The 24,724-nt window shown below is 32.9% G+C and overlaps 1 protein-coding gene across 1 annotated transcript in view; it reads left to right on the top strand.

Moving 5' to 3' along the window:
- The window catches only part of LOC136038787 (myotubularin-related protein 13-like), a gene marked incomplete in the record, with an annotated part of 128,046 nt that overhangs the window by 930 nt on the left and 102,392 nt on the right, over nt 1-24,724 (top strand). The window contains 1 exon segment of the mRNA XM_065722164.1: nt 18,186-18,491. Within this exon segment, the coding sequence (XP_065578236.1) occupies nt 18,186-18,491 (306 nt within the window).

Raw genomic sequence — 24,724 nt, 5'->3', positions numbered from 1 at the left:
AGTTTCAGACTAAAGTTGTGCCACGAGGTTAATTTGTACCATCTGAATAGCAGCTTCAATATTTGCTAACCCAGACAGAAATTTTTCAGCACACTAAAATTTGAACTGGTATCCAAGTCAGAAAGGAGCAAGTAAACCAAACTGTGCAGGTATTGTATCACCGAATTTTCAAATATACGGGCCTGTACCAGAACCTCGAAACGGTAAAATAGTGTACCAAGACGGTAACATTGTACCTTGTTGGCAACGCTGGATTACATTTAACCTAACTAAGAAAAAAGAAATAACATTCAATATATTTAACTTCTCTTAACGAAACTTTTCTAGCTTATATATATATATATATATATATATATATATATATATATATATATATATATATATATATATATATATATATATATATATATATATATATATATATATATATCAAGCCAATCCCTTCGTTTCGCACCACTTGGGCCCTCAGGAAGGGTAAAGAGCGCTTCCCGGGCTCCACCAAAATGTTGCTGGGGCAGCAACTACCACAGTGTTAGTAATCTAATGTTCATTATTTTTCAGATGGCATGGCTTTGTCCCCATACACAACTCAAGATTATATATATATATCATGAAAAGAGAAATCACCAATGCTACAGCACAAACACAAAAAAAAAAAAAAAGAAAAAAAAAAAAAGAAAAAAAAAGAAAAGAGAGAGACAGAAGGAGAAAAGGAAGACTGTTTTCCTAAATTAGTGATTAATACATTACTACAATGTTGAACTAGATAGTTATTAGTTTTTTCGTTATTAACTGTTGTCTTGTGTCCAGAAAATCTTTTATATATATTATTAGTTGTTTCCCCCACATATTGTAGGCAGCATTTATTACATTCTAATAGGTAAATTACATTGGTTGTTCTACAATTAACATTACCACGTAACTTGCATGCAAAATTTTTATTATACAATGTACTTTTAACAGAAGTCCGTGGGACAAAATGATCTGGCAAAGAAAACAACGACTTTTACACTTACTAACTTTCAAAAAATCGTTCCGAGTTCCGAGGCTAATATTTGTGTTTTGTTGCATAAAAAGTTATTGAAAATAAATCCAAAACAAACCAACATCCAAATCAAAATCCAACAATCAAAGTCCAAAAAACATGCCAAGGTCAATAGGTCAATAAATACATAAGCAAAAAGATGAAAGAACATGAAATTTGCATAAGTGCCATCTCACCAATAATTAACAATATCAGGTTAAAAACCTGGACCAGGGTAAAGGTCTGTCGGGGAGAAAACTAAAAAAATTTTCTCCACCAGCACTGGATCCAACCTGGAATAATATCATGAAAAGAGAAATCACCAATGCTACAGCACAAACACAAAAAAAAAAAAAAGAAAAAAAAAAAGAAAAAGAAAAAAAAGAGAGAGACAGAAGGAGAAAAGGAAGACTGTTTTCCTAAATTAGTGATTAATATAGACCAGCACTTGAATGAGGCCTTAACCCTACTCATCCATACAATCACATAGGTCAAACAGCATAGCAACACACAATCAACCATAAAGAATAATCCATGGACAGGCAGTCATGTCGTCAATAAGTATAAGTCGTCATTTACCAAACAATAGAAAAAAATAATATAGACAAATAATTCAGAGGCAACACCCAACATAAGGGCTCATCAGGAGAATACACTGGCCTATATAGGGTTTCGCCACTCTAAATTCTCTACCCAGCACAGTGTTGTGGCTACCACAGAATATCCATGGCATCCCCGCGTCAGGTATCACCCCCAAAATACATGCCTATGAAAAAAAAAACAGCAAATGTAAAACAACCAAGTAAAACCAAAACAAGCTTATCCTGTTAATATATCCCTCCCTTTAGCAACAATAGGTAAACTAAATATTATAAATTTTACCAAATCACAAATATTAACACATTGCAAAAAACCAGAATGAAATAAACAATTATATAATTCATCTTTACCAAGTGGCTAATTTTTTAAAAATTCCGCTCAAATAGAAACACAATTCAAAATAAATGGCGCTGTGACAACATTTCTCGAACCTCCGAAATTAGTTAAAAATTTCTTTAAGTATTTCTAGATAATTCTTTTGATATTTATTTAAAAGTTCGTTATAATGAAAACTAAATTTTTTAAATTGCCAAGTTAATTTACTTGCAGAAAAACCTCTTGATATCAATTTTTGGCTTAAGATTTTACATCTATTTTTAAAATCAATATAATTACTACAAATCCTTGCATAACGAAGTAACTGTGAGAAAAACGCTGAATATGTGATATTTGAGTGTATATTACTTTCAGGGAATGGGAAACTAATCACTTCAAAATCAAAATCATCCGTTTTATTATACATTTTAAAACTTAATTTATTATTATCACAAATATTAATATTTAAATCTAAGAAATGATCTTCATGACCAGCGCCTTGACTAGGCTCAAGAATAAGCTCTGATGGATATATATTTTTAGAAATATCAATGAAATCCTTACAATTTAAGACCAAAATATCATCTAAATATCTTTTATTATTTGACAAAGCATGTTTTAAATTAATTGGATTATTCTTATCCATCATATATTTATATTCTAGTTGACTTAAAAACAAGTCAGCTATAAATGGGCTGGCATTCCCCCCCATGGGAATTCCCATAATTTGCTTGTACAAATCACCCCCAAATCTTATATAAGTATTGTATAAAACAAATTCCAATAACTCAAAAATCATATCCAAGCTGTAACATCTCAAGTTAACTGTAGTACTAAAGCAGTTTGTCCATATGGCTTTTTTATTATAACTGTCTATTTTTAAGAACCTTTTACTAGATAAGAGGAAAGATTTCTTTATAACAGTTTTTAAATTATCAAACACTAAATTGAGTGATAAATTAGTATACATTGTCGCAAAATCGAAAGACTCAATTCTTTTAGCTGAAACCATTGTTAAAGAATCTATCACCTGCAGTGAATTATTAACACTCCAATATGGATTAAAATTCGAAAATTTTTTAATACCAGAACAATACGTTTTAAGTTTATTTACAATTTCCTTTAAAATTAAAGAGAGGTCAGTAGCAGCAATGCGGGTTGGACATTTAGCTGCTCCAGCAATAAACCGTGGTTTAGGGGGATTCTTATGAAATTTTACAGTCCAATATAGGAAAGGGAACTTTTTATCATTGTCATTTATTTTAATATTAAAATTTTTAAAAAGTATTTCTTCAGTCTTTTCAATTAAATTCTCATCCTCTATATTTACCTTTTCATAAACATTAGTTGTGCATAACTCCCTTTTTAAGATATCACAATACAGCTCCTGACAAATTATGGCAAAATTATTATTAGCTTTATCCACTGGCACAATTACAAATTCATTCTTTAGATTAGCAATTGCTTGTTTAATCTTCGCATTATAAAATAATGATTTAGTGTTACTATTTTTTAAGTTAGAATATATTTTATTTCTTACTCTACTAATAATTAAATTCTTCCAACTTTGAAAACTCTCTTTATTTTTATTCTCTTTCTTACACCACTTATCAATAAATAAATCAAAATCATCTTCCAAGCCATCAAGAACACTCGATGGTTTCAGATGATGAGAAAGACGGAAATTTGCCCCTTTATTCATTATAATTTGAAGATCATCTTGCTTTATTATTGACAAGTCCCCTGTTATAACATGTTTGTAAGTAGGATTTACAAATGGGCCAAGTTGCTTACAATTACAAACCGGTTTCCAATTTATATCGCTATCTAGTTTTTTTAGTATTAAATTATAATTAAAAATAATTTGCCCAATAGTTTTTGAAAATTTATAAGTTAAAACTGGACTATCATTATAATTTAAATTACTAGGAAGGGCCTGTTTCACATGCCGCTGATTTAAAATTTCTGGTAAATTAATATCTTCAATCTGCTTACAAGTAAAATTAATAGGTAAATATAATCTGTTATCCTTATTACTAATCTTATCGAACTTTTTCTTTTTTGAAATAAATTTCGTTTTAGTTAGAATGCAAATTGTATCACATATTACTTTAAAATTATAATCAAGAGCTGTATTATTCTTAACAATCCAGAAAAGTTTGATTAAATTCCTCTTGGATAAATTATTTAGACACTTTATTACAGAAATCATACCCCTAGATTCAAGTAGCTGGCATAGATCTATAGAAAGCATATGTACATCTAATTCATTTTTTCTATTATTTTTCCTATGTCCTCTTGATCGTTTTTTACGTTTAGTAGGACAAGTAAAAGAAGGATGGTCCATAAAACCATCAATACATTTAACAACAACATGAGACATGTCACCATATTTTGCTACACGATCATTTAACCCAAAAGGATAAGCTGTACCAAGAGTATGGATCCAGAAATCCTCCTGTTTACGTAGTCTATTATTCTTCTCTTCTTTATTTAAATTTTCTAATTCTAAATTTTCTAAAATTGTGACAGTTATATCTGATATGGAACATTTACCACTACTACAATGTTGAACTAGATAGTTATTAGTTTTTTCGTTATTAACTGTTGTCTTGTGTCCAGAAAATCTTTTATATATATTATTAGTTGTTTCCCCCACATATTGTAGGCAGCATTTATTACATTCTAATAGGTAAATTACATTGGTTGTTCTACAATTAACATTACCACGTAACTTGCATGCAAAATTTTTATTATACAATGTACTTTTAACAGAAGTCCGTGGGACAAAATGATCTTGGCAAAGAAAACAACGACTTTTACACTTACTAACTTTCAAAAAATCGTTCCGAGTTCCGAGGCTAATATTTGTGTTTTGTTGCATAAAAAGTTATTGAAAATAAATCCAAAACAAACCAACATCCAAATCAAAATCCAACAATCAAAGTCCAAAAAACATGCCAAGGTCAATAGGTCAATAAATACATAAGCAAAAAGATGAAAGAACATGAAATTTGCATAAGTGCCATCTCACCAATAATTAACAATATCAGGTTAAAAACCTGGACCAGGGTAAAGGTCTGTCGGGGAGAAAACTAAAAAAATTTTCTCCACCAGCACTGGATCCAACCTGGAATAATATCATGAAAAGAGAAATCACCAATGCTACAGCACAAACACAAAAAAAAAAGAAAAAAAAAAGAAAAAAAAAAAGAGAGAGACAGAAGGAGAAAAGGAAGACTGTTTTCCTAAATTAGAGAGTAATATAGACCAGCACTTGAATGAGGCCTTAACCCTACTCATCCATACAATCACATAGGTCAAACAGCATAGCAACAAACAACCATAAAGAATAATCCATGGACAGGCAGTCATGTCGTCAATAAGTATAAGTCGTCATTTACCAAACAATAGAAAAAAATAATATAGACAAATAATTCAGAGGCAACACCCAACATAAGGGCTCATCAGGAGAATACACTGGCCTATATAGGGTTTCGCCACTCTAAATTCTCTACCCAGCACAGTGTTGTGGCTACCACAGAATATCCATGGCATCCCCGCGTCAGGTATCACCCCCAAAATACATGCCTATGAAAAAAAAAACAGCAAATGTAAAACAACCAAGTAAAACCAAAACAAGCTTATCCTGTTAATATATCCCTCCCTTTAGCAACAATAGGTAAACTAAATATTATAAATTTTACCAAATCACAAATATTAACACATTGCAAAAAACCAGAATGAAATAAACAATTATATAATTCATCTTTACCAAGTGGCTAATTTTTTAAAAATTCCGCTCAAATAGAAACACAATTCAAAATAAATGGCGCTGTGACAACATTTCTCGAACCTCCGAAATTAGTTAAAAATTTCTTTAAGTATTTCTAGATAATTCTTTTGATATTTATTTAAAAGTTCGTTATAATGAAAACTAAATTTTTTAAATTGCCAAGTTAATTTACTTGCAGAAAAACCTCTTGATATCAATTTTTGGCTTAAGATTTTACATCTATTTTTAAAATCAATATAATTACTACAAATCCTTGCATAACGAAGTAACTGTGAGAAAAACGCTGAATATGTGATATTTGAGTGTATATTACTTTCAGGGAATGGGAAACTAATCACTTCAAAATCAAAATCATCCGTTTTATTATACATTTTAAAACTTAATTTATTATTATCACAAATATTAATATTTAAATCTAAGAAATGATCTTCATGACCAGCGCCTTGACTAGGCTCAAGAATAAGCTCTGATGGATATATATTTTTAGAAATATCAATGAAATCCTTACAATTTAAGACCAAAATATCATCTAAATATCTTTTATTATTTGACAAAGCATGTTTTAAATTAATTTGATTATTCTTATCCATCATATATTTATATTCTAGTTGACTTAAAAACAAGTCAGCTATAAATGGGCTGGCATTCCCCCCCATGGGAATTCCCATAATTTGCTTGTACAAATCACCCCCAAATCTTATATAAGTATTGTATAAAACAAATTCCAATAACTCAAAAATCATATCCAAGCTGTAACATCTCAAGTTAACTGTAGTACTAAAGCAGTTTGTCCATATGGCTTTTTTATTATAACTGTCTATTTTTAAGAACCTTTTACTAGATAAGAGGAAAGATTTCTTTATAACAGTTTTTAAATTATCAAACACTAAATTGAGTGATAAATTAGTATACATTGTCGCAAAATCGAAAGACTCAATTCTTTTAGCTGAAACCATTGTTAAAGAATCTATCACCTGCAGTGAATTATTAACACTCCAATATGGATTAAAATTCGAAAATTTTTTAATACCAGAACAATACGTTTTAAGTTTATTTACAATTTCCTTTAAAATTAAAGAGAGGTCAGTAGCAGCAATGCGGGTTGGACATTTAGCTGCTCCAGCAATAAACCGTGGTTTAGGGGGATTCTTATGAAATTTTACAGTCCAATATAGGAAAGGGAACTTTTTATCATTGTCATTTATTTTAATATTAAAATTTTTAAAAAGTATTTCTTCAGTCTTTTCAATTAAATTCTCATCCTCTATATTTACCTTTTCATAAACATTAGTTGTGCATAACTCCCTTTTTAAGATATCACAATACAGCTCCTGACAAATTATGGCAAAATTATTATTAGCTTTATCCACTGGCACAATTACAAATTCATTCTTTAGATTAGCAATTGCTTGTTTAATCTTCGCATTATAAAATAATGATTTAGTGTTACTATTTTTTAAGTTAGAATATATTTTATTTCTTACTCTACTAATAATTAAATTCTTCCAACTTTGAAAACTCTCTTTATTTTTATTCTCTTTCTTACACCACTTATCAATAAATAAATCAAAATCATCTTCCAAGCCATCAAGAACACTCGATGGTTTCAGATGATGAGAAAGACGGAAATTTGCCCCTTTATTCATTATAATTTGAAGATCATCTTGCTTTATTATTGACAAGTCCCCTGTTATAACATGTTTGTAAGTAGGATTTACAAATGGGCCAAGTTGCTTACAATTACAAACCGGTTTCCAATTTATATCGCTATCTAGTTTTTTTAGTATTAAATTATAATTAAAAATAATTTGCCCAATAGTTTTTGAAAATTTATAAGTTAAAACTGGACTATCATTATAATTTAAATTACTAGGAAGGGCCTGTTTCACATGCCGCTGATTTAAAATTTCTGGTAAATTAATATCTTCAATCTGCTTACAAGTAAAATTAATAGGTAAATATAATCTGTTATCCTTATTACTAATCTTATCGAACTTTTTCTTTTTTGAAATAAATTTCGTTTTAGTTAGAATGCAAATTGTATCACATATTACTTTAAAATTATAATCAAGAGCTGTATTATTCTTAACAATCCAGAAAAGTTTGATTAAATTCCTCTTGGATAAATTATTTAGACACTTTATTACAGAAATCATACCCCTAGATTCAAGTAGCTGGCATAGATCTATAGAAAGCATATGTACATCTAATTCATTTTTTCTATTATTTTTCCTATGTCCTCTTGATCGTTTTTTACGTTTAGTAGGACAAGTAAAAGAAGGATGGTCCATAAAACCATCAATACATTTAACAACAACATGAGACATGTCACCATATTTTGCTACACGATCATTTAACCCAAAAGGATAAGCTGTACCAAGAGTATGGATCCAGAAATCCTCCTGTTTACGTAGTCTATTATTCTTCTCTTCTTTATTTAAATTTTCTAATTCTAAATTTTCTAAAATTGTGACAGTTATATCTGATATGGAACATTTACCACTACTACAATGTTGAACTAGATAGTTATTAGTTTTTTCGTTATTAACTGTTGTCTTGTGTCCAGAAAATCTTTTATATATATTATTAGTTGTTTCCCCCACATATTGTAGGCAGCATTTATTACATTCTAATAGGTAAATTACATTGGTTGTTCTACAATTAACATTACCACGTAACTTGCATGCAAAATTTTTATTATACAATGTACTTTTAACAGAAGTCCGTGGGACAAAATGATCTTGGCAAAGAAAACAACGACTTTTACACTTACTAACTTTCAAAAAATCGTTCCGAGTTCCGAGGCTAATATTTGTGTTTTGTTGCATAAAAAGTTATTGAAAATAAATCCAAAACAAACCAACATCCAAATCAAAATCCAACAATCAAAGTCCAAAAAACATGCCAAGGTCAATAGGTCAATAAATACATAAGCAAAAAGATGAAAGAACATGAAATTTGCATAAGTGCCATCTCACCAATAATTAACAATACCAGGTTAAAAACCTGGACCAGGGTAAAGGTCTGTCGGGGAGAAAACTAAAAAAATTTTCTCCACCAGCACTGGATCCAACCTGGAATAATATCATGAAAAGAGAAATCACCAATGCTACAGCACAAACACAAAAAAAAAAAGAAGAAAAAAAAAAGAAAAAAAAAAAGAGAGAGACAGAAGGAGAAAAGGAAGACTGTTTTCCTAAATTAGTGATTAATATAGACCAGCACTTGAATGAGGCCTTAACCCTACTCATCCATACAATCACATAGGTCAAACAGCATAGCAACACACAATCAACCATAAAGAATAATCCATGGACAGGCAGTCATGTCGTCAATAAGTATAAGTCGTCATTTACCAAACAATAGAAAAAAATAATATAGACAAATAATTCAGAGGCAACACCCAACATAAGGGCTCATCAGGAGAATACACTGGCCTATATAGGGTTTCGCCACTCTAAATTCTCTACCCAGCACAGTGTTGTGGCTACCACAGAATATCCATGGCATCCCCGCGTCAGGTATCACCCCCAAAATACATGCCTATGAAAAAAAAAACAGCAAATGTAAAACAACCAAGTAAAACCAAAACAAGCTTATCCTGTTAATATATCCCTCCCTTTAGCAACAATAGGTAAACTAAATATTATAAATTTTACCAAATCATAAATATTAACACATTGCAAAAAACCAGAATGAAATAAACAATTATATAATTCATCTTTACCAAGTGGCTAATTTTTTAAAAATTCCGCTCAAATAGAAACACAATTCAAAATAAATGGCGCTGTGACAACATTTCTCGAACCTCCGAAATTAGTTAAAAATTTCTTTAAGTATTTCTAGATAATTCTTTTGATATTTATTTAAAAGTTCGTTATAATGAAAACTAAATTTTTTAAATTGCCAAGTTAATTTACTTGCAGAAAAACCTCTTGATATCAATTTTTGGCTTAAGATTTTACATCTATTTTTAAAATCAATATAATTACTACAAATCCTTGCATAACGAAGTAACTGTGAGAAAAACGCTGAATATGTGATATTTGAGTGTATATTACTTTCAGGGAATGGGAAACTAATCACTTCAAAATCAAAATCATCCGTTTTATTATACATTTTAAAACTTAATTTATTATTATCACAAATATTAATATTTAAATCTAAGAAATGATCTTCATGACCAGCGCCTTGACTAGGCTCAAGAATAAGCTCTGATGGATATATATTTTTAGAAATATCAATGAAATCCTTACAATTTAAGACCAAAATATCATCTAAATATCTTTTATTATTTGACAAAGCATGTTTTAAATTAATTGGATTATTCTTATCCATCATATATTTATATTCTAGTTGACTTAAAAACAAGTCAGCTATAAATGGGCTGGCATTCCCCCCCATGGGAATTCCCATAATTTGCTTGTACAAATCACCCCCAAATCTTATATAAGTATTGTATAAAACAAATTCCAATAACTCAAAAATCATATCCAAGCTGTAACATCTCAAGTTAACTGTAGTACTAAAGCAGTTTGTCCATATGGCTTTTTTATTATAACTGTCTATTTTTAAGAACCTTTTACTAGATAAGAGGAAAGATTTCTTTATAACAGTTTTTAAATTATCAAACACTAAATTGAGTGATAAATTAGTATACATTGTCGCAAAATCGAAAGACTCAATTCTTTTAGCTGAAACCATTGTTAAAGAATCTATCACCTGCAGTGAATTATTAACACTCCAATATGGATTAAAATTCGAAAATTTTTTAATACCAGAACAATACGTTTTAAGTTTATTTACAATTTCCTTTAAAATTAAAGAGAGGTCAGTAGCAGCAATGCGGGTTGGACATTTAGCTGCTCCAGCAATAAACCGTGGTTTAGGGGGATTCTTATGAAATTTTACAGTCCAATATAGGAAAGGGAACTTTTTATCATTGTCATTTATTTTAATATTAAAATTTTTAAAATGTATTTCTTCAGTCTTTTCAATTAAATTCTCATCCTCTATATTTACCTTTTCATAAACATTAGTTGTGCATAACTCCCTTTTTAAGATATCACAATACAGCTCCTGACAAATTATGGCAAAATTATTATTAGCTTTATCCACTGGCACAATTACAAATTCATTCTTTAGATTAGCAATTGCTTGTTTAATCTTCGCATTATAAAATAATGATTTAGTGTTACTATTTTTTAAGTTAGAATATATTTTATTTCTTACTCTACTAATAATTAAATTCTTCCAACTTTGAAAACTCTCTTTATTTTTATTCTCTTTCTTACACCACTTATCAATAAATAAATCAAAATCATCTTCCAAGCCATCAAGAACACTCGATCGTTTCAGATGATGAGAAAGACGGAAATTTGCCCCTTTATTCATTATAATTTGAAGATCATCTTGCTTTATTATTGACAAGTCCCCTGTTATAACATGTTTGTAAGTAGGATTTACAAATGGGCCAAGTTGCTTACAATTACAAACCGGTTTCCAATTTATATCGCTATCTAGTTTTTTTAGTATTAAATTATAATTAAAAATAATTTGCCCAATAGTTTTTGAAAATTTATAAGTTAAAACTGGACTATCATTATAATTTAAATTACTAGGAAGGGCCTGTTTCACATGCCGCTGATTTAAAATTTCTGGTAAATTAATATCTTCAATCTGCTTACAAGTAAAATTAATAGGTAAATATAATCTGTTATCCTTATTACTAATCTTATCGAACTTTTTCTTTTTTGAAATAAATTTCGTTTTAGTTAGAATGCAAATTGTATCACATATTACTTTAAAATTATAATCAAGAGCTGTATTATTCTTAACAATCCAGAAAAGTTTGATTAAATTCCTCTTGGATAAATTATTTAGACACTTTATTACAGAAATCATACCCCTAGATTCAAGTAGCTGGCATAGATCTATAGAAACCATATGTACATCTAATTCATTTTTTCTATTATTTTTCCTATGTCCTCTTGATCGTTTTTTACGTTTAGTAGGACAAGTAAAAGAAGGATGGTCCATAAAACCATCAATACATTTAACAACAACATGAGACATGTCACCATATTTTGCTACACGATCATTTAACCCAAAAGGATAAGCTGTACCAAGAGTATGGATCCAGAAATCCTCCTGTTTACGTAGTCTATTATTCTTCTCTTCTTTATTTAAATTTTCTAATTCTAAATTTTCTAAAATTGTGACAGTTATATCTGATATGGAACATTTACCACTACTACAATGTTGAACTAGATAGTTATTAGTTTTTTCGTTATTAACTGTTGTCTTGTGTCCAGAAAATCTTTTATATATATTATTAGTTGTTTCCCCCACATATTGTAGGCAGCATTTATTACATTCTAATAGGTAAATTACATTGGTTGTTCTACAATTAACATTACCACGTAACTTGCATGCAAAATTTTTATTATACAATGTACTTTTAACAGAAGTCCGTGGGACAAAATGATCTTGGCAAAGAAAACAACGACTTTTACACTTACTAACTTTCAAAAAATCGTTCCGAGTTCCGAGGCTAATATTTGTGTTTTGTTGCATAAAAAGTTATTGAAAATAAATCCAAAACAAACCAACATCCAAATCAAAATCCAACAATCAAAGTCCAAAAAACATGCCAAGGTCAATAGGTCAATAAATACATAAGCAAAAAGATGAAAGAACATGAAATTTGCATAAGTGCCATCTCACCAATAATTAACAATATCAGGTTAAAAACCTGGACCAGGGTAAAGGTCTGTCGGGGAGAAAACTAAAAAAATTTTCTCCACCAGCACTGGATCCAACCTGGAATAATATCATGAAAAGAGAAATCACCAATGCTACAGCACAAACACAAAAAAAAAAGAAAAAAAAAAGAAAAAAAAAAGAGAGAGACAGAAGGAGAAAAGGAAGACTGTTTTCCTAAATTAGTGATTAATATAGACCAGCACTTGAATGAGGCCTTAACCCTACTCATCCATACAATCACATAGGTCAAACAGCATAGCAATACACAATCAACCATAAAGAATAATCCATGGACAGGCAGTCATGTCGTCAATAAGTATAAGTCGTCATTTACCAAACAATAGAAAAAAATAATATAGACAAATAATTCAGAGGCAACACCCAACATAAGGGCTCATCAGGAGAATACACTGGCCTATATAGGGTTTCGCCACTCTAAATTCTCTACTCAGCACAGTGTTGTGGCTACCACAGAATATCCATGGCATCCCCGCGTCAGGTATCACCCCCAAAATACATGCCTATGAAAAAAAAAAACAGCAAATGTAAAACAACCAAGTAAAACCAAAACAAGCTTATCCTGTTAATATATCCCTCCCTTTAGCAACAATAGGTAAACTAAATATTATAAATTTTACCAAATCACAAATATTAACACATTGCAAAAAACCAGAATGAAATAAACAATTATATAATTCATCTTTACCAAGTGGCTAATTTTTTAAAAATTCCGCTCAAATAGAAACACAATTCAAAATAAATGGCGCTGTGACAACATTTCTCGAACCTCCGAAATTAGTTAAAAATTTCTTTAAGTATTTCTAGATAATTCTTTTGATATTTATTTAAAAGTTCGTTATAATGAAAACTAAATTTTTTAAATTGCCAAGTTAATTTACTTGCAGAAAAACCTCTTGATATCAATTTTTGGCTTAAGATTTTACATCTATTTTTAAAATCAATATAATTACTACAAATCCTTGCATAACGAAGTAACTGTGAGAAAAACGCTGAATATGTGATATTTGAGTGTATATTACTTTCAGGGAATGGGAAACTAATCACTTCAAAATCAAAATCATCCGTTTTATTATACATTTTAAAACTTAATTTATTATTATCACAAATATTAATATTTAAATCTAAGAAATGATCTTCATGACCAGCGCCTTGACTAGGCTCAAGAATAAGCTCTGATGGATATATATTTTTAGAAATATCAATGAAATCCTTACAATTTAAGACCAAAATATCATCTAAATATCTTTTATTATTTGACAAAGCATGTTTTAAATTAATTGGATTATTCTTATCCATCATATATTTATATTCTAGTTGACTTAAAAACAAGTCAGCTATAAATGGGCTGGCATTCCCCCCCATGGGAATTCCCATAATTTGCTTGTACAAATCACCCCCAAATCTTAATAAAATTATAGCCTTATCCTTCCCTCAAAATCCTCACCCATCCGTCACCTGATTACAGATAGGGGGCTTGGAGGTGAGAAAGTGTTTTTCAGAATTGTTGAAGTTTTAACCAGGTTGGTGAAAATAGGTTATTAAGTTGTAAATATGACTGACACATTGCTTGAAATGTTTTTGTTCAAACATTATGAATTGCCAAGGTTAAAGAGATTTTTGGTAGCAATGGCATGATCCTCCGCTAAAACTCTAGTTCAGTTTTGGCTTTCTAAGTTCTTTTAGCATTTACTAAATGAATTTATTTAAAGCCAATTTTACTAGTTGTTCAGATTGTTTAGAGCTACTCATTACAAGGATTCTATCTAATAGAAGTCACGATTGAGGTATGGTAACTTTCATTCCCTTAGCACTTTATTCTCTAGCAATGAATAAACCCCCCCCCCCCGTCCCTGATGGTTTCTAAAAATGTACTCTTTGTTTTTCTGGTTGCTGTACGTATTTAAGTCTGCTACTAATTTAGAGCAGCTTATTACTAGTTGGTGATTCTCAGAACAACTATGATCGAAGCACCGTGACTTGTTCCCCTTCAACTACTTTTCTTTAAATTATTGTTACGATGAATATATCTATTTTTATCGTATGGTTATGTTTAAGATTGATACACTGATATGTCAGATGAAATAATTAATGTCAGATAAGGGAGATATGGACATGAGCAGGACCAACAACCCAGTTTGTTACTCATAATGCTGCATATACAAGACCTCTGACAGTCAATATTGAGTGTACCTTTCTCTGGAATTTGCAAGAAGACTAAGACATAAGAGGGCTCTATTATTAAATACGGTTATATTACCAGTTTTTACGAATTTTAAGGTCATAATTGAGCTATCTTTTGAAAGTAACCTTTGTATCTTGAAAGTTCCGTCCTTATCTTAAGTTTTGTAGTAAAAAAAAATTGTCTTCGTCATAAAAATCGTGTTTGTGAATCAAATATTGCTGTTGACCTCTACAAGATTTTTCTGAAGAAAGTACTCTCCAGGTTTTTTTGGCAATTTATCAGAAAAACTAGAAAAAAATGGGGAGACTACAACGGGAATACTCGATTTCATGAGCCTACCGTTTGTAGATGGTGTAAGTGAAATATTGCTTCAAAGGAAAATTGTCAAAAGTCCAGCGAAGGTAGTCAAAAACTAATATAATACCCTTACAGCAATTAATAGTAGATAATAAAGATAGTTGTTGGGACCCTATTCTAGGCTATCCAACACTGAAAAAAAAACCATGGTCATGCTATCAATTTTCAACATTTCTATCCGTTTTTTCATGGAGAGTTTCCATGGAATAGCTTCTTTTAATTTGGGGTGAAATACCAAGTGATAAAGACTTGGCCGTGTTGCACGCATAATTTGTAGCAGAAGATGTCATCCGCACTGTTAGAGTCTTTGCAAGACAGTCTTGACAGACTTGGGTAAGTTTGTGGCGCTCACATGACGATATGCTTCTTGTCATTTCATGGGACATTCCGCTAGCTGTCGAATCTATCCACTACCCACTGCAGTTCCAAGCCGCCTTTGGCCAACACAGCTACGTACATTCTTTTTCCATGCCTATCCATTCAGAGATTCCGTATTATCCCCTCCCATTAGGTTCCAGTTTTCTTTAAATCCTTCCTTATGACTTTTTACCACTCCACAACTTGCCACATCCTGCTTTACTTATGGCCCCAGATGGAAAAAAAGAACAATCTTTGATAATCATTCATCTTCCATCCGTAAAACGTATCAAATCTCAAACCTTTCTTTTATTGTAGCCATTGGAAGTAAGATAGAATCATTTTTATTGGACAGCTTTTCGTTTGGTATTAGGTCAGTCAGACGAGTGCGTAACTATCCATTGACAATTTCTCTGAGTTTCTAAAACATATTGACGACTATCATCAACGTAGCCTCGAATATTCTAATATGTTTACAGACTTATCTTCCCATTCTTCCAAATTAGTTTTTTTTTCAACCTTGACAAAACATTCTGGACCTTGTCTATTCTACTTTTTGCATTTTTACTGCATCCACCATCTTTGCTAATAATACTACCCAAATAGGTGAAGATATCTGCTCGATGGATCTTCTCGTCACCAGTTATTACCTCTTCAGCTTCATTCGTTCCTTGTCTAAGCGACTTAGTCCTCTTAACATTATTTTCTAATCTATTCTTGCACCCCGAACTCTCTCAAAATCTCCAAGAGTTCATGTATATTACTAATATTTCTTTCAATGATAGTCAAATCATATGCATAATCAAGTGCCTATTTGTAATCTATAAAAATGAGGACAAAAAGGGATCTGATAGTTCAGGCATGTCACAATAATCCCGTTCCTGCAACCACTCTGTTTATCTCTTAAAACTTTTTACAAAAAAAAGATAATCCGTCGATAATTACCAATCTCAGTCTTACCTTTCTTATAAAGAGGTTTGTTATAAAGACCATTTCCTAAAATTGTTTGGTTTCCATTTTAAAATCATTTTTATAAGCCTCAGTGATTTACCTCTAACTTTGCAACCACCATATCTCAGAATCTCATTTAATACACTCTCAGCACATTAAGCTTTATTACTTTTCAATACTTTTAGCTTCGTTACACAAAATGATCTTTCATTCACTTTCAAGTGGCCAAAAATTGTTTCCTTCTCTTTTATAACATTTCCTACAACTTCGTTACTGTTTAACACATTATCAAAATGCTGTGCCCATCTCTCTTTAAATATTTCCTTATCAGTAATTGATACCCCTTTCCTATCTTTAACTAGTACCAGTCCAGACTGATCACCTCTAAGCTTCTCAATATACCAATATAATATCACGCTATTATGGCGACTGGCTGCAACTTCCAGGTATTTGGCATCAGATCCATGACCTCCACTTCATACCTCCTTAATTCATGTTTTTATGCTACCTCTACTTCCCTTACATCCCTCTTATTTTTGTATGATGTATCACTCAAATACTTTTTGTACAAACCCTTCCTATTTTGTACCAGACTTAAAGAGTTTACGCTAATATTCCTGGCTGCGTTTCTAACTTCCTCTACTTAGGTCATACTCTGCTACTTCACAAACTATTTTTATAGGTTAATCCTATCTATCTTTCTAAACTAAAGCGTTGTTGCTAGTATTCCTAGCTTTGTTTCTATCTTTTTTCTTGAAGACACTACTACGTTGCGGTCCATTTTTCTAAAGTCATCTTCTACATTGTCAAATTAAAACTCTTCAATTTTATATTAGACTGTTTCTAGAAAGTTCTTCTCGAGTTCTCATCATGGAATCTACTAACGTCATAGTTTCTCGAAAGGTAGTTATATTTAGTTCTAAGAAATACTAATCCGCTTAAGTGGCAGAAATCTCATCAAACGAACACTTTAAACACGTTGTTCGCCGCAACATTTACTAATGTGCACGTTCTGGGATACGCGCGCAAGACTTATTTGAGACCGAAACTTCCTTGGACCCTTATATCTTTAGAATATTCCCTGCGGGTTTCTACATTCTCCATACCATCTCTCTGTTCTTCCATGTTTTCAAACTTAGATCCCCAGGTGAAAACTTTTTCGGTAATTATAGGTTTGCTATTGTTGACACTTTAGTAAGTGTGTCATCTGTGTAGAAAATACTACATATAGCCTATGTCCGTGTAGAAAATATATTCGAAGCATTGGTTTCAACATTTCAAGAATCAAAAGTATAAATAGTAATTTATCAAGCTATCAAAAAACCCAAATATCACCAAATATTGTATATCTTCCCCTCAGTATCCACAAAATTTTTTTTTTTAGGTTGGATTCTGTTATTGTTTTGTTTTCTTTTTTTGAAAAATTAAATTTGTTTTTGCTACTGCTAATATGGACTAGCTCTTAGCTAAGATGATTGTTTGAAAGCCACAGAAACATATGATCACAAAACATGGTAATGGAAAATTGACTAAATTCTTTTTCAGCAGGACCATGCAGAGTAATTAATTTTAATTAATTTTTCACCCTTTGAATTGCCATCGAACTTAATGTTTCTTTAATATTTGAACCTTATTTATCCAGAAGAAATTTTCTTGTTATTTCGTAAAATGAAAAATTTTGTTGTAAAAAAGAGGCGATTGCTTTTGACGATGATGAAGCAGTGAGACGGATCGAAAGCAATATGCCACTAGTGCTGACATCGTTTAAAATTAATTTGCATGTTTTTTCTGACATATAAAAAAAACTCTGTTTTTAGCTGGACGTCATTGTCGTAGACTTAGATGGGGGTGCTGTATTCATCCCAGATTCACTTCATCTACCACCTCTGCCAGAACCTCTTCTTTCGGATTTGCAGAATATCCTCTCTCAAATACTACAACCTGATCTCAAATGTGCTGATTTTGCATTCCCCCCTACAACTGTCAGAAAGTCAGCTCCAACTGTTGTGGATAAAGAGCTCCGTGCCTCCTTTCTGAGGATGTTTGCCCACTTGCTTCAAGGGTATAGAATGTGTTTGACTATTATTAGAATTCATCCTAGACCTGTGATAACTTTTGACAAGGTTAGTCTTTTGAGTTCATTTCTAGAAAATAATGGTTTTATGTGATGAAAAGCAGCTAGTCACACACTGGAGGGTGGGATAAGGTGATACGTAAAATAACAACATGCCTAGTTTTCAAATGTATGAAACAATTACAGCTAGAGTGAGTTAGATTCACAGTGAAAATATTGTGCTGTTTAACAAAGAATCCGTAATGACTCTGTGAAAGAGGAGCTGGGTGCTCCATTTTTCTGGACGTTTGTCCGCTTGTTTTAAAGTACTAAAAATAAAGTTTAATCTTTTAAGCTGGTTAGTTAGAAAATCCGTGATCGAAGAATCCGTGATGACTCTGTGAAAGAGGAGCTGGGTGCTCCACTTTTCTGGACGTTTGTCCGCTTGTTTTAAAGTACTAAAAATAAAGTTTAATATTTTAAGCTGGTTAGTTAGAAAATCCGTGATCGAAGAATCCGTGATGACTCTGTGAAAGAGGAGCTGGGTGCTCCATTTTTCTGGACGTTTGTCCGCTTGTTTTAAAGTACTAAAAATAAAGTTTAATCTTTTAAGCTGGTTAGTTAGAAACTTAAACAACCATATACGTCTTAGAAAATCGTGAAAATCCGGGAGCTCAATTTTCAACGCAAAAGATGTTCGATGCTGGCATACAGTTTTTACTCTTAGCGGGTGCCAAGTTTAATAATAAAAACGTGTGAAAAGTCAGCAGGAAATGAACGAAAACATTTTTTTTCATTATTCTCTGAAATGAATTCACTGAAATTGTCACTGAAAAATATTTGAGTGGCAATTTCGTCACGTTAAATTTTCTCTAAAAACTGTCCAAAAATTAAAATCAACAGTTATGATTAGCAGTCACTTTAAATTTTATCCAAACATTAGAATCAGCAGTTCTGGTTAACAGTCACTTTAAATTTTATCCAGGAGCTGTCCAAAAATCAAAATCAGCAGCTATGGTTAAGGGTTAGTTTAAATTTTATCCAAAAAGTATCCGAAAATTAGAATCAGGAATTATGGTTAAGAGTTGGTACAATTACCCTCTGTCATTTTAACAAATTTTTATTCGGGCTCTTTGTTGAATCGAAGACCGTCAGAAACTGAGAAAGGAAATTTGTTGAAGCAATGGAATAGCAGTATTGGAAAACGTGAGGTTTGTAAAATCGGAGTGAAGCTAATGACTGCACTAATTCACCTTACCTACTCGGACCAGAAATATTCCTTAAAAAGACATAAAAAAAATTGCGCCCAAACAATTTTAAGGTCCATTGAACATGTCATGTAAGGTCCATTGAAACATGTCATTTTCTGCGATTTTTCTTGTTGTTTTAGGAGTATGAAGTTTTTTTGATAGCACCTTATTGTGTTGGGGGAGCAACACTTTGGTTTTGTCGTGTTTTTATGGCACTTGGTATTAACCAAGTGACATATAGCAATCGCAAATTCTGTCGGTCTGTCGGTCCCGGTTTTGCTACTTTAGGCACTTCCAGGTAATCTAGGACGATGAAATTTGGCAGGCGTATCAAGGACAGGATCATATTAAATTAGAAATAGTCGTTTTTTCCGATTTGACCATATGGGGGGGGGGGGAGTGGGGGGCCCGTTAATTCGGAATAAATAGAAAAATCGAAGTATTTTTAACTTACGAACGGTTGATCAAATCTCAGTGAAGTTTGATGTTTGGAAGGATATCCTGTCTCAGAGCTGCTATTTTAAATCCTGACTGGATCTGGTGACATTTGGGGGGGGGGAGGAGTTGGGAGAGGGAAACCTAAAATCTTGGAAAACACTTAGAGTGCAGAGATCGGGATGAAACTTGGTGGGAAAAATAATCACAAGTCCTAGATACATGATTGACATAACCGAAACGGATCCGCTCTCTTTGGGGTGGTCGGGGGGGGGGGGGGGGGGGTTAATTCTGAAAAATTAGAAAAAATGAGGTATTTTTAACCTACGAACGGGTGATCGGATCTCAATGAAATTTGCTATTTAGAAGGATATTGTGTCTCAAAGCTCTTATTTTAAGTCCCGACCGGATCTGGTGACATTGGGGGGAGTTTGGGGTGGGGGAACCTAAAATCATGGAAAACGTTTAGATTGGGGGGATCAGGATGAAACTTGGTGGGAAAAATAAGCAGAAGTCTTAGATACGTGATTTACGTAATTGGAACGGATCCGCTCTATTGGGGGGGGGGAGTTAATTCTGAAAATTAGAAAAAATGACGTATTTTTAACTTACGAAGGAGTGATTGGATCTTCATGGAACTTCATATTTATAAGGACCTCGTGACTCAGATCTCTTATTTTAAATCTCAACCGGATCCAGCGTAATTGGGGGGGGGGTCAGTTGAGGGGAACCGGAAATCTTAGACAATCCTTAAAGCGTCGAGATCAGGATGAAACTGGATGGGAAGAATATAAACCTGTCTAAGACACATGGCTGACATAAACGGACCGAATCTGCTCTCTTTGGTGGAGTTGGGGGGAGTAATTTTGAAAATTGAAGTATTTGTAACTTACGAAAGGGTGACCAGATCTTAATGAAATTTGATATTTAGAAGGGTCTTGCGCTTTAAAGCTCTAATTTTAAATTCCGACCAGATCCTGTGATATTGGGGGGAGTTGGAGGGGAAACCGAAATTCTTGGAAAACGTGAAAATTGGGGTATTTTTTATTTTCCGAATAGGTAATCGGATCTTAATGAAATTTGATATTTAGAAGGAATTCATGTTTCAGAGCTCTTCTTTCAAATCCCGACCAGATCTTTTGACATTGGGGGGAGTTGGAGGGGGAAATCTTGGAAAACACTTGGAGTGGAGGAATCGGGATGAAGCTTGGTGGATAGAATAAGCGAATGTCCTTGATACCTGATTGACGGAACCGTACTGGATTCGCTCTTCTTGGCGGAGTTGGGGGGAGGGGTTCAGTGATTTGGCTAGTTTGGTGCTTCTGGACGTGCTAGGACGATGAAAATTGGTAGGCGTGTCAGGGAGCTGCACAAATTGACTTGATAAAGTCGTTTTCCCAGATTCGACCATCTGGGGGGCTAAAGGGAGAGGAAAAATTAGAAAAAATTTGGTATGTATAACATACGAGTGGGTGATCGGATCTTAATGAATTTTGATATTTAGAAGGACATCGTGACTCAGAGCTCTTATTTTAAATCCTGACCGGCATTAGGCCTCTTATTTTCCTTTTAAATCAATCTATTGATTCATAGAATTTTGCTAGAGCTCATACCATATGATCTCTTGGATCTTAGCTCTTCTTGCCTCGTCACAAGTGCCATATGAGCTCTTAGCTCTTGTTTTTTTTTTTTTTTTTTTTTTTTTTTTTTTTTTTTTTTTTTTTTTTTTTTTCTAGCACCCCGATTTCAGCTTAATCCTAGAAAGTGGTAAGGGTCTAACCTCTGCGGTTTTTACGGAAAGTTTGGATCTTAGTCTGGATTGATGAATGTGACTTGGTATTCTGGAAAGCTTTGTACAGCTCTTGCCTGGGGACAAGGATGGTTTTTGCTTGTGTTTCTACCCATTTCTCTTCGTGATTTCAGCCGAGTTTATCATTCGGTTTTTTGCACTTAGGATTGCGGTAGAGAAAAGGTATCACATGTGCATCTTAAACTTTAAAAGTTATCTCATTGCTAAATAAATTAGAGTTTATCCTTTGCGTTTTCGGGCTGAAAAACCTCTTCCTAGCTAATTTATCTACTATGGGCTGCCTCCCCGTAGTAGCATAATATTTGTAGGCATGTATATATAATGAGTCGGAGGTAATAGGCTTGGGACTGTCTGTGCAGGATTTCGACTCTTGTTGATAGAAGAGCATCGCCAAGTGCTGAAAACCATGTTGTGACCAAGATGGGCCCAGGATTGCACAAAGCCTCCAACTTACTGGAGGTCCCAGGGACTTCTTGCTGTCCGGTTCTAAGCCGGCTTAAGCGCTTCGGTGTAGACTTGAGAAGATATGTTGGTCCCCATCCTGCACTGGTATCCGGGATCACTGCTTTTCTTGAGGCCAAAATAATTTCAAAGATTTAAAGAACATGAAAATTGGAACTTGGAATGTTACGACGTTAAAAAATGACTATCGCATCGACATTTTGACTGACGAATTCAGACGGTTTGAACTGGATTTATTAGGAGTTTCAGAAACTCATATCCCAGGGGTAGGAAGCATGAAATTAGGTGACATAGAATTTGTTTACTCAGGAAGGAAGGATGGGGTACATAGACAGGGAGTAGGGCTCATGATGAATAAGGAAGCTGCTAAGTCTTGTTTAGGCTGGGAAGGTATTAATAATAGAATACTAATTGCTCATTTTATGACTAAAAAGTTTAGGGTATCAGTTATAGTAGTATATGCCCCCATTGAACCAACTGATGGAGATACTAGTGACTCAGATGAATTTTACTTACAGTTACAGGAGCAAATACACAGGGTACCAGGTAGAAATAGGTGTTTTTGCTAGGAGATTTTAATGCCCAGGTTGGTAGAAATAGGGATAGATGGTATCCTAGCCTAGGTAATTTTGGTGTAGGAAAAGAAAACAGTAATGGCTATAGGCTTTTGCAATTTTGTAGGTATAACAACCTAGTTATAACCAATACGGTGTTTGGTCACAAAATGGCCCATAAGTTGACATGGTATTCACGTGATGGTAAGACAGCAAACCTTATTGATTATGTTATTGTAAACAGAAGACTAGCAGGATCAATACAAGATACTAGGGTGTATAGGAGTGCCGTTATTGATGTTAAAAGTAAAGATCACCATCTAGTAGTGTCTAAGGTTAATTTAAAGCTGAAATTTCGGAAGAGTAACTCCCTCCCGGGAAGTTATGATGTTGGTAGACTTCAGGATGAAAATTTGAGAAAAAAATTCCAGGAACAGTTGAGTACTAAACTTGAGGGTTTAAAATTTGACAATGTGGAAGATGGATGGAATAATTTCAGAAAAACAATTTGTGAAGTTGCTGATGGTGTCCTAGGGAAGAGTGCTAAGACAGCAACTAGGAATATTAGTTTTAGGAAAGCTTTAGGTTTAATAGAGAGTAGAAGGGGTTTGTATAAGAATTATCTGAGCGATAGGTCGTATGAAAACAAAAGGAATGTAAAGAAAGTGGAGAAAGCATTAAAATATGAACTAAGGAGATGTGAAATGGAGGCGATGGATAAAATTGCTGAGGATCTGGAAGATGCGGCTAGGCGGCATAATAGTAAAATATTATACTGGCATGTTAATAAATTGAAAGGAAGTAGCCGATCCGGACTAGTCCCAGTTAAAGATAGAAATGGGGTCACAATTAGTGATAAGGAAAAAGTTAAAGAAAGATGGGTGGAACATTTTGAGAATGTGCTAAACCGAGATACAGTTGCAGGAAAAGATATAGATGAAAATGAAAAAGTTTGTGATACCTTGGATGTGAAGGAAGATTTGTTTAGTGAGGAAGAATTAGCGACAGTACTAGAAGGATTAAAAAATAATAAGGCCCCAGGTGCTGATAGTATGATTAATGAGTTCCTTAAATATGGTGGCTCTGAGGTTAGGAATAAGCTACTGAAGATTATGAACATGATTTTTGAAAAAAGGGAAGTACCCAATGATTTTAGGAAAACCTTAATTAAACCACTGTATAAGAAAGGTGACAAGAGTGAATGTCGGAATTATCGAGGCATTAGTCTGGTCTCTGTAGGTAGCAAATTACTGAGTAATATGATACTTTTTAGACTGAGACATGCTGTAGACAAAGTTTTAAGGGAAGAACAATGCGGTTTTAGAAAAGGTAGAGGATGTGTCGACCATGTTTTCACTCTTAGGTTAATAATTGAGAAGTCCCTTCGTTGTCAAACACCTTTGGTCCTTAGTTTTATCGATTATGAGCAAGCTTTCGATTCTGTTGATAGAACAGCGTTAACAAAGGTCTTATCGTTATATGGTATACCAGAAAAATACATTAAAGTGATTTGCGCTATGTACGAGAATAATACTGCTGCGGTTAAGGTAGGAAATGAGGTTAGCAACTGGTTTTGTATTAAATCAGGAGTTAAGCAGGGTTGTGTTCTATCCCCCTTTATATGGATCATTTTGATGGACTTCGTCTTAAGGAGCACAGGAAAGGCAATTGGAGACCATGGAATCAAATGGGGAGGAAGAACGCTCCTGGACTTAGATTATGCTGATGATTTAAGCATATTAGATGAAAATGTGAGCAAAATGAATGAATTTTTAGAGGTTTTACGAGTTCA

The sequence above is a fragment of the Artemia franciscana genome, chromosome 18, assembly GCF_032884065.1.
Source record: "Artemia franciscana chromosome 18, ASM3288406v1, whole genome shotgun sequence".
NCBI lineage: Eukaryota > Metazoa > Arthropoda > Branchiopoda > Anostraca > Artemiidae > Artemia > Artemia franciscana.
This window is presented reverse-complemented; position numbering and strand designations above follow the sequence as displayed.